Here is an 18,049-nt window from a genome sequence, read left to right as displayed (position 1 = left end):
GATGCCACGGACTGGCGCGGAACTTCCTCGCAACATGTTTGGGTTTCTTTTGGATGGTTTTCTTATGAAAAGGTGGGCTAACTCAGCCATCGCTCTCATGGGGCTCCCCTTAGCTGCGCCTCTGGAATAATGTGACGCCTCCCATCTAACCCAACATGCCGGTGATGAAGGGGCTCCTGGCCCCCCAGAACACCTTCCTGGATAACATCGCCACTCGCTTCGACGGCACCCGTAAGTAGTCGCTACTTCCTGTGGGACTTTTGGGTGTTTTTGTTGTTTGGATGTAACGTATGGTGACATGCGGAAGCTTTAAATGTTCTTCCAACGGGTTCAAAAGGTACAATATACCTGTTTATGCACCTGTTCATTCATGCGGGAGAATAATAGCTTTGTACTCGTGTAAACAAGCTGAGTAAATACATTAAGATTTTTTTTTCAGGGTGTACGCAATTTATAATTTTTTAATAAAAAATATCACGCAAAAACGGGAATACCGCAATCTTCTCTTCTATTATAGATCATTTTCTCACTTTTTTTGGTGCAGTTTGTTACTCAATTTTGTTTAGCCTCCTGTTATTTTTGTACAATTCCAATGCCTACCAATAGATGGCGACTATTTTGTTTGACACTCAAAATTTGACTGTAGAAAAACATTAACTTTGCTTCGTTTATGTGGAAGATTGTTGAATTTTCCTAACAATGCTGCTTTTTAAAGCCACAAAAAGCAATACTTTTAAATTAATTTTACAAAGTAGATCTTTTGGCACGATTATTGATGAATAATGTCAGTTGCTACCTTGATGTTTATCTGGGCGATAGACTTCATAACCTATTGACATGACAGGGGAAAAAGGGCCGATTATTGGGCCTATTTTCAAAAACTTCAAATTCAAATATTTTCAAAACCAAAGCTGCTACCGACCTAAAACCAAAACAGGCACCTACCTTAGCCATATGTGAGTCTCCGTGAGCAGCGGCATCAAAAAATTCAAAGTCGTTCCCTTGTAAAATCCCGATTAATTATTTTTTATATAAGTATAACACAACCTAAAATGGCTATAAAAGTCTCAGATTTTACACTAGATGCACAAAAATCACCTAATGCAGAGATAATCACCTATATTTTCAGGATCAATAGCAATATTTAACATATCATATAAATTTTTTATCAAAATAGCAACTTTTAAAAAATTTTTTTTTATTTACTTCAAGTTTTTAACAGCTAATAAATCACCCAATTCAACATCAGACACTTAATACTTGAGGAAAACATGCAGAATCAATTATAAATAATATGTAAATAGATTATTAATACATTTTTTTATACAATCACAACTTATCATAGAATAGAATAACCCTTTATTATCATTATACACTTTATACTGTTAGGGAAATAGGCTAGCGGCCGCCTGATGCAAACAGCTTTTCTGGTGAAAATTCTTGTGAATAAATGCTTAAATTCGCGAATTCTTCATAGATATGGACGTAAAACAGTCTCGATTCTTGGTTAAAAGCAAAGAAACCGTACAGTTGGCGTTTATTTTACGTATATATGTCGAAGTACAATGCTACTCTGTTAGCGAAGGAGGCTAATGGCCTTCTGACGTAAACAGAGCTTTTCTGGCATAAATTCTTGTGAATAAATGCTTAAATCCCCGAATTCTTCATAGATATGGATGTAAAACAGTCTCGATTCTTGGTTAAAAGCAAAAAAAACGTGCAGGTATCATTTATTTCACGTAAATATTGCCAACTATGAGGCTAGTCAGTTACGAAAATTAGCCGCCTCCATGTGTAAACAAAGAAGAATATTCCTGGGAATAAATGCTTCAATCACGAATTCTTTGTAGATATGGACGTACAGTAAAACTGTCTCGATTCTTTGTTAAAAGAGCAAAAAAACGTTGAAGAATGATGCCAATGCCGAAGCGGTTCTCATTCTCCCATTGAATTTTTTCACAACGTTTCAAAATGCATGCATGGTACAAAAAATATAATATTTACCTTGAATCCTCGAACAAATCAATCCTGAGACAATCCTTCCTGTTTGTATGCGGTACAGCTTTCGTAGTCCTTCAAAAATACTATACTAAATGAAGCTCGGCCCCCTCTGATAAGGCGTGACGCAAAGATTGAGTGTCACGTCAATAGGTAATGAAGTCTATGTCTGGACCAAGCTAGTTTTTGCCGAGTTTTGATTGTCGCAACCCTCTTTTCAAGGGAGTATGTTTAGTCTCAACATTGGTAGGGACGATATAACAGCATAACCTGCATGTACACTTTTTGCTGGGGACGGGACATTAATAAGACCAAACAGATTGGGTGAACGGGGGTCAGGGCTACATTTCTCAAGAATATGAGCCTAATTAATTGATAGGCGAAATCATGGGTCGGGAACCTACGTCTCGCGAGCCATATACAGTGGCCTCCGTTATTGCCAACAAAGGGTAAATAACAAAGTATTGAGATGAACTTTTGGTATTGACCAAATACTTATTTTCCACCATGATTTGCAAATAAATTGTTTAAAAATCAAACAATGTGATTTTCTGTTTTTTTTTCACATTCTGTCTCTCATGGTTGAGGTTTAACCATGTTGACAGTTACAGGCCCCTCTAATATTTTCAAGTGGGAGAACTTGCACAATTAGTGGTTGACTAAATACTTATTTGCCCCACTGTATGGGTGGGGCGCATATGGCTCTCTGCCAACCAGTCATCTTAAATGTGGAACCATCCGGCTCGCTTGACATGAACCAGCTATGATGAACTGATGGCGCATTCGTACATTAATCTTGGACACTTCAAATGTGCGTCGCAACAATATGCTTCAAGTCAGGTCGCGCAGAGTTGGGCGAGATTGCTTCGGGGTCGGCCCCTCCTGACTCAATGCCGAGCAAACTAGAGTATATAAAAAAATATATAGGGGAAAATTAAAACACGAAAGGGAACCGCATGGGACCCCACGTCACACAGGTGCTTCACTTTTGTGACTTTATGCACTGTCAAATTGTCGCCACTTCCAGGTGAGCGAGACTCACGAACTGACTGCCCCGAATTGCTCCGCCTGTCTCGGCCACTGTTACACACACGTCCCCCTGGTCTTCCCCGATTGTGGTTTCCTATTCCAGGAAATATACGCGGCACCACACCATGTTTCTCTTTGTTATTTTCCTTGTGGCGAGTGCACAAATGCGCAACGATTGTGACAGCCCAAGTAACGATGTTAGACTTTCTTTGTTGTTTTTTCAAGATTTATTTCAATCGCAACTAGGCAACTGCTCGTAAAAGCAGAGCGTGACAACCCTCTGCATTCAAATGTGTTCACGAAAGAAACAATGCTTAAAAAACGGACTCTGACAAGCTGGCAAAGAACATACATTGTGTGTTATATATACAGTGTGTGTTTATATACATTGGCTGGCAACCAATTCAGGGTGTACACTGCCTACTACCTGTAATTAGCTGGGAAAGGCTCCAGCACCTTTGCGACCCTCGTGAGGAAAAGCGGCATGGAAAATGAATTAATGAATGAATGTTTCTATACAGTACATACAGTGGGGCAAATAAGTATTTAATCAACCACTAATTGTGCAAGTTCTCCCACTTGAAAATATTAGAGAGGCCTGTAATTGTCAACATGGATAAACCTCAACCATGAGAGACAGAATGTGGAGGAAAAAAAAAAACAGAAAATCACATTGTTTGATTTTTAAAGAATTTATTTGCAAATCATGGTGAAAAATAAGTATTTGGTCAATACCAAAAGTTCATGTCAATACTTTGTTATGTACCCTTTGTTGGCAATAACGGAGGCCAAACGTTTTCTGTAACTCTTCACAAGCTTTTCACACACTGTTGCTGGTATTTTGGCCCATTTCTCCATGCAGATCTCCTCTGGAGCAGTGATGTTTTGGGGCTGTCGTTGGGCAACACGGACTTTCAACTCCCTCCACAGATTTTCTGTTGGGTTGAGATCTGGAGACTGGCTAGGCCACTCCAGGACCTTGACATGCTTCTTACGAAGCCACATCTTTGGTGCCCTGGCTGTGTGTTTGGGATCATTGTCATGCTGAAAGACCCAGCCACATCTCATCTTCAATGCCCTTGCTGACGGAAGGAGATTTTCACTCAAAATCTTTCGATCCATGGCCCCATTCATTCTTTCCTTTACACAGATCAGTCGTCCTGGTCCCTTTGCAGAAAAACAGCCCCAGGGCATGATGTTTCCACCCCCATGCTTCATAATGGGTATGGTTCAATTCAGTATTCTTTTTCCTCCAAACGAGAGAACCTGTGTTTCTACCAAAAAGTTCTATTTTGGTTTCATCTGACCATAACACATTCTCCCAGTCCTCTTCTGGATCATCCAAATGCTCTCTAGCGAACCGCAGACGGGCCTGGACGTGTACTTTCTTCAGCAGGGGGACACATCTGGCAGTGCAGGATTTGAGTCCCTGGCGGCATTGTGGCATTGTGTTACTGATAGTAGCCTTTGTTACTGTGGGATTTTTGCTCACCGTTCTTGTTATCATTTTGACGCCACGGGTTGAGGAGGGAGTTGAAAGTCCGTGTTGCCCAACGACAGCCCCAAAACGTCGCTGCTCTAGAGGAGATCTGCATGGAGGAATGGGCCAAAATACCAGCAACAGTGTGTGAAAAGTTTGTGAAGAGTTACAGAAAACCTTTGGCCTCTGTTATTGCCAACAAAGGGTACATAATAAAGTATTGAGATGGACTTTTGGTATAGACCAAATACTTATTTTCCACCATGATTTGCAAATAATTTCTTTAAAAATCAAACACTGTGATTTTCTCCCCCCCCCCCCCCACACACACACATTCTGTCTCTCATGGTTGAGGTTTACCCATGTTGACAATTACAGGCCTCGCTAATATTTTCAAGTGGGAGAAACTTGCACAATTAGTGGTTGACTAAATACTTATTTGCCCCACTGTAATTTGAAAAGTTACACTGTCATTGCTTCCAAAGCGTTAAAAGTACTCCGTATGTCGTCGTTACAAACCGGTGGCAGGGGTGCGGGGTGGGGGCCTATAATGGTCTCTTGTCCCCGGGCCCCTGCAAGTCTGTTGACAGCCCTGTAAAGGATCAATGCAAAAATAAATCTCTATTGACTTCTGCTAACTTCTAACACCATTCGATTCAAACTTTCATTTCAAAAACTACTAAAGAAAAATTTGGAAAACTTCTAGAATGTATGTCTGGATTTTATTAGAACATGTACATTGCAATATTTGAACATAACTTCAGTTATATCAACATACACAATAAATACAAACTTGTTAATAATCTCTTAACTATCCGGGCATGCATTTTTTTCCCCTTAGGGATACTCTACATTGTCCGTCTAAATAAATAAAATATAACAAAAAAAAAAAAAAACGAATATCAGGGAATGACAAAAATAAATAAAAATGGAGCCTTCCTTCTGGTAAAACACTACTGCTTTTGTCCACAAGCACAGGCAAACTCAACAAAAAATGAACGCTCCTTTGGGTTGCTATCAGTCCACATAAATAAAATACAATTGAAAATTGACTGACACACACACAGACTTGGGACCTCTCTCTCTAAGCAGCTACTTGCTCACATTTTTCTGGTTTTATAGTTTCCAGTAGAGTTCCCTACATTTCTCACAGTTTAATTAACGTTAACAGTCGAAAACACATATAGGCGGACACTTCTCCCTAAGCAGCTTGCTACTCGAATGCAGGTCGTACTTTCAATAGCAAAATTAGTGGTGTGTTCCCCACTTCCACAACATTGACGTCTTTTTACATTACTAACAATGGCTGTTGCTGGCCGGAAAAAAACTTCTAATATCCTTCCTCTTCGAAGGGGGTGGAGGAGGCGGCATGACATTATTCTGTCGGGGCTGTGCTTGTGTGTCTGTGGGTGGTTGGGGAGTAGGTAGTGTTTTTAGTAGTGTTGCCTCTTTTACACCTACAGAAAGTAATGACTGTATTTTGTATAATGTACATTCTTGGGCATGATTACTTTTGTAATACTATCGGGTATTTCGGTGTCGCTGTTTTGACATTTTGTGGTGAAGGTTTGAAATATATTTTTCATTTTTGTTGTTGCTGGTTTTCGATTGCTATATCAAAACAAAAAACACATTGTGTTGTGAGTTTGTTTGATATGAAAGACATGGCTTGACTCAACAAAGCCGATACCATGATTTAAGAAAGTGTTTTTGCCTTCAAATGTTGACAAAAATGCAACATTTGAGCACGAGATGATCGCAGTGAACTCATCTCACTTCACAACATGCAGCTGTTTGAGGAATCTTTTAAAAAATGGGTGCTTCAGGCTGTTTATTGCCTATTTGCATTCTGTTTAAGTTTACCGTGAAACAAATAGTTGAGTGTTTCATATTCAAAACAACCCACAGAAATGTGTCTTTAGAACGTCAATTGGAGTGTTTCATTATGTTTATTGGTTAGGGTTCCTTTACTGCCGTACACTGCCCAGAAGCAGTTGCTTTGTTCCCTTCTTGTTTTGTAGCTGCCGACTCCCCGGGGGAGCTCGCGCGGCTCGTTGTCGCCGGCGGCCGTGGGGACGTGCGTGTTGTGTTTCAACGGTCCTCCTGAATATGATGCAATTTTCAAATGATTCTATATGATGAGCATCTGTGGTTTGTACACGTTCCCCCGAGGTTTTTTTTGTTGTCACAATTGAAGGGCACGCCGCATCGAAACGCCCCCGCGAGTGCGCGCAATGTAGCTCGAGGGACGTAGGTTGCCCACCTGTCGTAAAAATAGAATTAATGAGGGAGCCATCACTGTCAATGGGAGCGAAAAGTCAAGTTTAAGCTATGTTAAAGTCAGGGAAGCAAGGTAGCAATTGATGTTTTTCTTAACACCTTATATTATTTCCTAACGCAGAGAAGGTATATGAATTGGTAGCACTACGCACAGTCATGGTTCCACTTCCCATCATGCATTGGGGCATGGCTACAGTATCATTTACTGAAAGCTCAACAAATACACTATATGGCAATATTTAGTCACAATATACAAAGTCACAAGTCTTTCTATCCGTGGATCCCTCTCACAGAACGAATGTTAATACAGTGGTACCTCTACATACGATCACTTCGACACACGATCTTTTCGACATCCGACATAAAATTTGAGCCGCCATTTGTTTCTACATCCGACGAGTTGCTCGAAATACGACGACATGACAGCACTGCAAACGAACGCACGGTGGATTTTCTTGTGTGAGAAATCAACACAGTTTTCAAAAAAAGTTGATACAGTTGGAGAAACAAGGAAAAAAGTGATGCTTACCTTTGAAATGAAGATGCAAGTTATAGAAAAATATGAGCTTGGGGTGCGCGTCTCTGAACTGGCTCAACAATACAGCTCCATGGTCCTCTTCCGACCACCGTTCGCCACTATTTATAAGTTAAGGTGACAATTATTATTGTGGTAACACTGCCAAGGAAATCGCCAGCTTCGTCACGTTTTTATCATTTATTTAAGAACTTATCCAACACAAAACGCCCATTGTCTTAAGCAGTTGACTGCTCTCAAGAAAACGAAAGTATTATCTCTACCGCACCGACCTATCTCACTGAGACGTCAGCTTCGCGGTGCGTTCAGGGACAGTAAAAAGTGTCCGCCATATTAGAATCCGATTCGTTACATTATTTACAGGAATAATTATTAATTATTCTTCTTATTATTATATTATTCTGAATTATTTATTTATAACTTATTTGTTTTTCTATGTTTAATTGCCATTTGTAACAGTGCCAGCAGTATTTATTAAGAATTTAGTGTATGTTTTTAGGCTTTGGAACGAATTAATGGAATTATAATGTATTCCTATGGGAAAATACTGCTCGACATATGACCATTTCGACTTACAAACAAGGTCCTGGAACGAATTAAATTCGTATGTAGAGGTACCACTGTAATGTAAATACCATCTTGAGGATTTATTGTCATAATAAACAAATACAGTACTTATGTACTGTATGTTGAATGCAGAGGTTGCGCTAGACATTTTTGTTGTCTGTCATTTTGACTGACAGGGTCATAAAAATCCGGTCATAATTTATTTTTACCCGTCACTTAAATTTTTAAAATGATAATGATGACATATTCAATAGTATTTAGTTTTCATTCATTTTTAATTAATAATGTAACGCTTGCTTGGCGGCGAAAAATTACACACGGAATTTGTGGTATTTTTCTCCCTCTTTTTACTCTGCTTACCACCAACAACACCAACAAAACAACAACTCCGCCCCAAAGAAAAATAGGCAACTATATAGACCCCAATCACCAACGTCACACAATGATCTTAATTGTGTTTGTCAGCCCAAAATCTTCTAAATATATATTAAATGCATCTTACCAGATATAAAATGACTACTACATAGTCTGTGGTTATCGTTTGGTGCCCAGATTTCTTGTCGAATTACAGCAGTCCATCTCGCTCTCCTCTTCGGGTCTCTCAGAATACGGTAGAACTTCAAGTCTCTCCATCTATCTTCTCTGTTACTGCAACCAACCGCCACACACGCCTTCACCATTTTGATTATTAATGTTAACGAGCAGAAAAACACGCCGTAATAGGAGGCATGTACGTAGCGGTAATGTGTAAACACGACAAGCTGACACACAATATGGCGGCTCCAGTCAGGGGGGCGGAGTTGTGACGTCATGTGATTGGGGTCTATACACAGGCGGCAATCTAGTCCACCAATTGGATGACGCGCTGGCACACCGGGTGCGCCAATTAGAACCTCGCGTTGATGTGGCATTCAAGGTGCCGCTGCCAGACCCCGGTGATGCTACAATATTCTGACAGAATAGCCAACGACGTCATGCATTAAGAGAGACAATAGCTAATTAATATGCTCACTCGCCACCCTGTGGTCTGGGGTGTGAATTGCAACCTGTCAAAATGACGGACGGACTTCAGTTTTTTCCGTCACCGTTTTAAAAAACCGGTCAACGACGGAAAATATTCGGTTAACGCGACCCCTGGTTGAATGTATATATTCGTCCGAGTTTTATTCATTTTTTTCTCAATGCATTGCCAAAATGTATATGATCAGGAAAAATTATCGGGAATGAATCGGGAGCAAAAAAAAGCAATTGGATCGGGAAATATCGGGATCGGCAGATACTCAAACTAAAACGATCGGGATCGGATCGGGAGCGAAAAAACATGATCGGAACAACCCTATTTGCAGCCACTGGTCGCTAGGCAAACTTTCTAGTGCTCCACCGTAATTAAAAGGAAGAAAAAAAACATGACATTTGCCCAACCTAGCCATCACAGTTCTGTATTAAATACAAACTTAATAAGAATGAAGATCACAGCTGGCTGGTTGCAGCATAGTGCAAAGGTCACCCTTCCCTGAAGCAGTGCCAAAATGCCCGCCACTTAAAATAGCTTCGGTCCTGTTGCCCGGGTGACAGGTCAGAACCTCTTTAGCAGGAATAACACCCCACATTTTTCTTACTTTTTCCCTCCCTACCGGTGTTTTATAAATAATACATTGCGCTATGCAAGAAGGCAAAATATTGCCGTTATCATTCGAGGCAGTATGCTGTAAAATATGTCACATCGGCACAAAAACTCAGGGTGAAAAATTGCAGAGTTGGCAGCGGCAAATGTCAAAACAGTATTTTCGAAGTGTCACTCACGCACACATGCGCTCGCATATTTTTATCTTCCGCCAGCCACCAAATGGTTCATGTCTCTCCAAGTGTGCTTTCACATTAGTTTGACTGTTTGATTGTTCTCATTTTTCTTTAAAAAGAAAAGCTATTAAATTTTAATGAATTTTGTTTAGCCGTGGGCATTCATTTCTCATCGCGATTGATTGAAGTTTTTTTTCGGGGGGGGGGGACAAATTAAGTCTGAAAAGCAATTAGATGCGAGGTTGACTTTTAATTTTAGTGTCCTCGTTCACAGCTACAGTGTTTTAAATATTAACTCATTCACCAAGATTTGCGGAAATAGAAATCCAATCTATTTGAATCGGGGCTGGTAGCCGTCGTTTGAAATTAAATGAGTTTATCACTAGTAGACGTCCAATCCATCTGAACTGGATCAAATGGATTGAACGTTTATCACCATCAGTGGCTGCCAATGAGTCAAGGTTTTTTACCACTTTATTTATTTATTTAGAGTATTAAAGAAAAACAGTGTAGTTGCTAATTCGCACCAAAAAATGGCAGATGTCAGCCATCTTTTGGTGCAAAGTGTGGCTTTGGCGACTTTGGCGCTTAAAGTGCCTATGGCGGAAAACACAGACAAGACTGAAAAAGCAGTTTCTGCTCTTGCACCCCTCTTTAAAAGAAACTGCTGTATTTTAAGACAAAACAATTGTTGAGTTCGATAGAACAATATGTCTATATGCTGCCATAGCAGATTCATGGCAGATGAAGCCCCCGAACTATTTTTAATTTGTCCGTTTTACCCTGAAAACCCCCGTTTACAGACGTTGCGCAACCGCTTTTGTTTCAACCCAGCCATAAAACAAAGGTAATTAATTATATTTATTAGGGTTGTTCCGATCATGTTTTTTTGCTCCCGATCCCGATCGTTTTAGATTGAGTATCTGCCTATCCTGATATTTCCCGATCCGATTGCTTTTTTTTTTGCTCCCAATTCAATTCCGATCATTCCCGATAATTTTTCCCGATCATATACATTTTGGCAATGCATTAAGAAAAAAATGAATAAAACTCGGACGAATATATACATTCAACATACAGTACATAAGTACTGTATTTGTTTATTATGACAATAAATCCTCAAGATGGCATTTACATTATTAACATTCTTTCTGTGAGAGGGATCCACGGATAGAAAGACTTGTAATTCTTAAATGATAAATGTGACTTTGTATATTGTGACTAAATATTGCCATGTAATGTATTTATTTAGCTTTCAGTAAATGATACTGCAGCCATTTAACTTCTGCCCAAATGCATGATGGGAAGTGCAACCATGACTGTGCGTAGGGGCACCAATTGATATATCTTCTCTGCGTTGGGAAAGAACATAGGGTGTTAAGAAATTGATCAACTACTACCTTTCTTTCCCGCATTGCCTCCCACATTATTTTTATTTGCTGAGAGAGGTATTGTAAGGCTTTAGCCACAAAAAAAAATGGCTCCAAAGGCTGTCAAAATTCTCTCTACTCATTATACGCTGCCTTTTAGCACTATCTACAGGTAAAACGGCGTCTTTTTAGATTGAACGCGACAATGCGTGAGTGGGTCCTGCAGCACATGTGTTAATTATTTCACGTGATTAATTAAAAAAAATTAATTACCGCCGTTAACGCAATAAATTTGATAGCCCTACTTAAAGCCAAAACTACTCTGGATGAGTGTAAGACATTTTGTCTGTAACGTTAAATACAATTAGAAAACGACTTAAATAAAAAAATATATATATATATATTAAAAAAAGGCATGTCCGATATTTTTTTGCCGATTCCGATACTTTGAAAATGACGTGATCGGACCCGATCAATTTGCATCCCGATCGATCGGGAAATCTTTAATATTTATTATTCAAAATGTCTGTCGATTTTAGCTTAGAATCATTCATTGATGTCTCATATTTTGGTTTGAAAAAAAAACACTTTAAAAAATTATTCACTTACATATTTTAAACTAAAAATGGCGTCTGTAAAAAAGTCATGGATATCTATCTCATAACTATCGCTTAATTGTATTTTTTTTGTTACTGTCGCACTTTCTCCAATATGTTAGATCATAAATAATTGATCCAAACAAAAAAAAAAGTTGAAAAAAAACTAGGGCTGTCAAAATTATCGTGTTAATGGGCGTTAATTAATTTTTTTATTAATCACGTTAAAATATTTGACGCATTTAACGCACATGCCACGCTCAAACAGATTAAAATGACAGCAAAGTGTCATTCCCAGTTGTTACTTGTGTTTTTTGGTGTTTTGCCGCCCTCTGCTGGCGCTTGGGTGCAACTGATTTTATGGGGTTCAGCACCATAATTATTATTGACATCAACAATGGCGAGCTACTAGTTTATTTTTTGATTGAAAATTTTACAAACTTTATTAAAACGAAAACATTAAGAGTGGTTTTAATATAAAATTTCTATAACTTGTACTAACATTTCTCTTTTAAGAACTACAAGTCTTTCTATCCATGGATCGCTTTAACAGAATGTTAATAATGTTAATGCCATCTTGTTGATTTATTGTTATAATAAACAAATACAGTACTTATGTACAGTATGTTGAATGTATATCTTGTCTTGTGTCTTATCTTTCCATTCCAACAATAATTTAATCCCAATGACAAAGATTTTAATATATATTTTACAAATGAAATGCTTCAATGTATCTTTTTTTTTTTCTCATGAATGGTTTTCAAAAGCTTTATTGGTGGATTTTCTCAAGTTAAAGCGGCACACAGAAATTCATAAATTTAATTGTGTAAGCAGGATCTGTGTATTATTATTATTATTTGATAACAGGTGTTTTAGCTACTTTCAATTTATTTTATTTTAATGGGCTGTTATTTATTTTGTGTTTATATTTTACAAATGTAGGGGTGCACATAAGTGGTCCGCATGCGCGCATGCGTACAGGTGTTGTGCCGAAAAATAGCCGCCCCGCGTGAAATGTCCCCCCTGACGGGAAAGCTTATTTACAACGCTTTATTGAGGTGAAAACATCAAATGTTTTCATGGACGCATTACAGTAATGGATTTACGACTGTAAAATCAGTTTTAAATAAATAAATTAAACAAAATACTAGTACTGTATTTTAGTAACAAATCGTGGACTGGGCCACATAAACATCTTTGAACAGTAATGTATTAGTCTACAGGTTTTCACGACCATATCCCAATGACAATCCCACTGGTATGACATTTATTAGTTCAAGCAGAGTAAAATAATAAATATTCACGGCACAAGAAAATCGTTTCCATGTCCATCGATTGGTAAGAAAAAGCTGTTTATACAAGTGACGTGTGGGCGCTCAATAATAAAATAAACAAATAAATAAAATAAAATAAACGCTCAAATAATGCGTTATAAACAAGCGTTCCCGTCAGGGGGGACATTTCACGCAGGGGGGGGCTATTTTTCGGCACAACACCGGACGTAGACAAACGCGCTGGCCCTCAACGACTTCCATACGGTTTTGCGTACCGATGGCTGACCACCGTATTTGCGGCGGACACGAGAAAATAACTTCTCAAAATGTCAGAGGCAGGCCACACTGAGTAATTACTTCCGTGTTCCCCCACCCCCGTCAAAAGACAGACAGACGACAGAGACGTCACCGGAGCTACCGAAAAAAAGGACTTTTGCTGAAAAGTAAGAGGTACCATGGCTAGAAGCAAATGATGCTCGCACGGAAATGCGGTACAAAATGTGCTGTGAGAATCCCAATGTCGCCGATAAGAGCAGCGCATTTTATGTAGGGTCAAAGAATTTCAGCTATCCAAACTTTGAAAAGCACGAAAAAAACAGAGTATGTGGCAATTAAGCAAACTATCGATGTCAAACAGGACCCCGCTCGCCCTATGGACAAGTGGCGGAATAAAGGTAATGAACAGCGACATGCACTGACAAACGTGTTTTTGCTCGCATTTTACAAAACTAAACATGCACGTTCAATAAGGTCTTATGAGGAGGACATCCCACTTTTAAAAAGGGTTGGAGTTAATGTGGGAGCCGCATAATGCCCTTTATTTTGAATTGGTGCTTTTTATTTCTTTACATTTCACTTCAAAGTAATGGCAATTTTGTTGTGCCAGTTGATGTTAATCAAGCATTAATTGTTAATATAATTAATTAAAGTTAATTGGCTCTAAGTAAAGCTTGTCATAAATTTATCGCATCAGGCGGGTCGGCTCTCAAGCTCAATGAGGACCAAGTCACATCTCCAGGTCCTCCTCTGAGAACCTGGGCAAAAAAATTATGTGCACCCCTGTTTATATTGTATATTTTATGTTGTATAACTTTAGTTCCTATGTGAATATTAGTTCCTACTTGTTTTGTTGTGGTAGGAGGGTTTTGTTTTGAACACGGGGACGTGTTGGTTATTATTATAGCAGAGAAGACAGCAGTAAATCAACAAAGACAAGTCAACTGTGCCCCGTTTCACCACTCGAGATCTGATGGACTCAAAAAGTGGGGTACGATTGCATATTAGTTTGAAAACTGACCGTATCCACTGTATTTTTACACAAGTGACTTCCGGTCTGCCCGATCCTAGCTACCGGTAGTAGTATTGACGCAGGAGGGTCGCGTCTCAGGTCAAATAATAAACTCTGCCGTTCTTTTCGCATGTATCGTGTTGAGCCGCTTTTGGGACGCGTCCAACACGCGGCCGCACTGCGATTGGTGTGCATTGGCTGATTGACTTTAACGCCCGCGTTTCACTGTGTTCCCGCGGCGGCCACGTTGTAGCGCCGTTGACGTTTCTGGGTTATACTGTCCTACCGTGTTGGTCCTCATTATAGTAGAGAAGACGGAGTAAATATAATCTACACAAAGAAACTGTAACCCGATTGACTCACAGCCTCGAAAAGTAAGGGTTACATTATGTCAGAAACTTGTTCGGTACGCCTCCGTTCTGAACCGAGCACCACGCACCGAAACGGTTCAATACAAATACATGTACCGTTACACCCTTAGTAACTTGTCTTTAAGTGACTTAAACCAGAATGAATTGCTTCACAATGATTTTCCTAGTGCAAAAGTGAACTTTGTTACGTTTCAATATGATACATTTCACAATATAACGTGATTTGGATGTTTTTTCTCTCATATAAATACAACTTGCGAGTAAGAACTCTTTCATCACCTCAATGCATCTTACATTGTTTTTGTTTTCGAAACAAAAGTGCAGCACAGAAGCCATAAAAAAGCTGTGGTGCTCCCCTCCTTGTCAAGAGCGGCTCAATAAAGTCTTCACAGCACCCCGCAGATTTGCTCCAATTGCACGTATACATCACAGCAGAGTGTTGCCAAGCTCACGCGGGACCACTCGCCCTCGCTGCAACTTTCCATAAAAAGTGTCCTTTTAATCAGCAAAAAGAATAACACAAGAGCCCTTGGTGAGGTTAGTCCATTAAACAAACAGCAGGCTTACGGAGAATTAAGTTTGACAGAGGAGCATGCGGCTTATAAATTAAAATTACTAAAATGACTAGAGGGGTAAATCACTAAATTCATGCGCATGCGATAAGATTTCCATTCTTTAGATGAGTTGTAGTATTTGTCACTATATCAACAATTTTTTAACAAAATGTTTTAAAAACAACAAATCTAAATAATAGGACCTGGCATGAATACTACGTCGATTTCTTGCGGAATTGCGACATCGTTCGAATGGAGACAGACCCATGTAAATGCAAGCATGAAATGTTTCGTATTCTCGGAGCGTCACCATGTGAACGGCCCCAAAGTCACTAAATTCATGACCATATGACACGATTTCCATTCTTTAGTATTTGTCGATATAAGACAAATTTTGACAATTTTGTAGCAGAAAGATTATTTTATAAAGAAAATTACATATCTAAAAAAAGATGACAATGTTGATCAATGGTTTGCATTTAAGCAGAATGTAAAGACTTTTCTGCCACGTTTTGTGTTTCACATTCATAGACCTTGTGCAGCTCCTTCTGTTGTGCGCACTTTGGTCATATGGGGGAAGTATGACAAAGACATTGCTTTACTTGAAGACAATCAAAACTCAGCAAGCTGCATAGGAAGCAAATAAAAAATGTGTCAAAGCACTTCTAAGGGGCAAAACATATGGGAGGTGATAAGCGATAGCGAAATGCCAAAGTCATCGCCGTTGAGGTGAAAGCCAACACATGGGGCACGATGCGACGGCAGCGGAAAGCTGGTGTCTGATTGGCTATGAATTTGCAGGGCATTTTGGTCTATTCTGAGCACCAACAACTTCTCAAACTGCTGCTTTTAATTTTGCTGGTCAACAACTGTTAAAATTAGGTCTGTCAAACGATTAAAATTTTTAATCGAGTTAATTACAGCTTAAAAATTAATTAATCGTAATTAATCGCAATTAATCGCAATTCAAACCATCTATAAAATATGCCATATTTTTATGTAAATTATTGTTGGAATGGAAAGATAAGACACATGACGGATATATACATACAACATACTGTACATCAGTACTGTATTTGTTTATTGTAACAATAAATCCACAAATGGCATTATTAACATCCTTTCTGTTAAAGTGATCCACGGATACAAAGGCTTGTAGTTCTTAAACGATAAATTTTATAGTTACAAGTTATAGTAATTTTATATTAAAACCCCTCTTCATGTTTTCGTTTTAATAAAATTTGTAAAATTTTCAATCAAAAGTAGAGTTAATATAATAATAATGAGACTAAAAATAACAATAATAAAAATAGAGTGAAAAGTTTTACGTGTATTTTGCATAGCTAAATTGATATGGAATGCCAGTTTATTTAGCATTGTTGTTTAACTGTGTGTCAGAATAGGGCCTCATTACTATAGACTGAAGTGCTTTTCTTTTTGAGAACTTTTTTTTTTTTTTTTTTTTTGAGAGATAGGAATATTATTTTTGTTGTGCTTTCACTAAAGGATACTTATGTTTGTTGTGAAGGAGAAGCTTATGCCAATAAACGGCGCGCCTGTGACCACTCGCCTTTACTGTATAACATATACAGTGGGGAGAACAAGTACTTGATACACTGCCAAAACCCATTGGCAGTGTATCAAATACTTGTTCTCCCCACTGTATCTGTACATATCTTACCCAAAATAAAACAAGAGACACATAATTGCCACTAAAAGAAAGAAAACTTACCGAAATATGTGTGGAGCACAAATAGCAATTTGCATTGCATTGTGAATACAGCATAAACGTCTCACAACTACTAATTCTCCCACGTTTAGAAGACATGAGTATGGAACGGCGCTGCACCCAAGCGGCCGGTGGCATTCTCTTCACTCTTAATGTCCATAAACGGCCTCATTGTAATGTTTGAGGCAATATGCCAGCGGGTGCGTTAATTGCGTCAAATATTTTAACGTGATTAATTTAAAAAATTAATTAACGCCCGTTAACGCGATAATTTTGACAGCCCTAGTAACTTAAAATGATACTCTTCCATCTTGAAAGTCTTTTTTTCCCCATGTTGACAAAGTGTAGCGTGAGGATCAATTCCCGAGTTGGCCAGTGTCCTCGTAGGTGATTTGTCGATCAATAAATCCATTGCTGGTTGGTTGTCGTGCCAGGCGATAGCAACAGAAATAGAACTTTTTTAGAATTTCCTATTTTCTAATATCGCGTCACTGGTCCGCGTGTGCACACGTGTGTGTACGAGTGTGAAATTTCACGTGCACGAACGTTGCGAGCGGCTTCGCCGCAAGAGGGTTGGCGTTTTTTGCCTCGTCGTGCTTTTTACGTATAGAAAATGTATTGAATGTTAGTGACGTCGCCTCCCGTGTGTTTTGCCCCTGAGTCAGGTGTCAATGCACGAATCGTATGTTTTTATGATTTTTTTTTTCAAGTTTTCCTCTTTAATTTTTTGAAAACTCATACAATGATGACATTACTCGAAACAAGTGCTGCTCTCAGATCATGGAACAGTATGACATCTCCTATCACACCTATGCAGATGAAACACAACTCTACATTTCTGTGTCCCCGCATGATTATCGGCCCCTGAGCCTGTGTTATGCTTCTGCGTTGCGGTGACGGCGTAGCGACTACGGCGTCAATGAGCATGCGATAGTTCTGCGGCAAGGGAACGCGTTGCTCTGTGATTCACCGCCAAGCCACTAGAGGGGTGTGGTGTTGTGTTTATACGGTTTTGGGGGACTCTTGTCGACTTCCTCTAGTTTTCTTCCGGTTACACAACACTGCCAATGGAGATGGAACACTTGAATGTGGGTCTTCAGCTCATCAACATAGAACAACAAATGTTGATCATACAAATGTTGAGGCGCAGGCAACGTAGAAGACGGTTGCGGAGGTGG

At 39.1% G+C, this 18,049-nt stretch overlaps 1 protein-coding gene across 3 annotated transcripts in view; it reads left to right on the top strand.

The window, feature by feature from the left end:
* The window catches only part of LOC130909788 (potassium voltage-gated channel subfamily H member 4-like), a 60,697-nt gene continuing 42,648 nt past the window's right edge, over nucleotides 1-18,049 (top strand). For all 3 annotated transcript variants that reach the window (XM_057826644.1, XM_057826645.1, XM_057826643.1), the window contains exon 1: nucleotides 1-231. In XM_057826644.1, the coding sequence (XP_057682627.1) occupies nucleotides 156-231 (76 nt within the window). In that variant the 5' untranslated portion in view covers nucleotides 1-155. The remainder of the gene's footprint in view (nucleotides 232-18,049) is intronic.

Source organism: Corythoichthys intestinalis, chromosome 21 (assembly GCF_030265065.1).
Source record: "Corythoichthys intestinalis isolate RoL2023-P3 chromosome 21, ASM3026506v1, whole genome shotgun sequence".
NCBI classification, from domain to species: domain Eukaryota; kingdom Metazoa; phylum Chordata; class Actinopteri; order Syngnathiformes; family Syngnathidae; genus Corythoichthys; species Corythoichthys intestinalis.
This window is presented reverse-complemented; position numbering and strand designations above follow the sequence as displayed.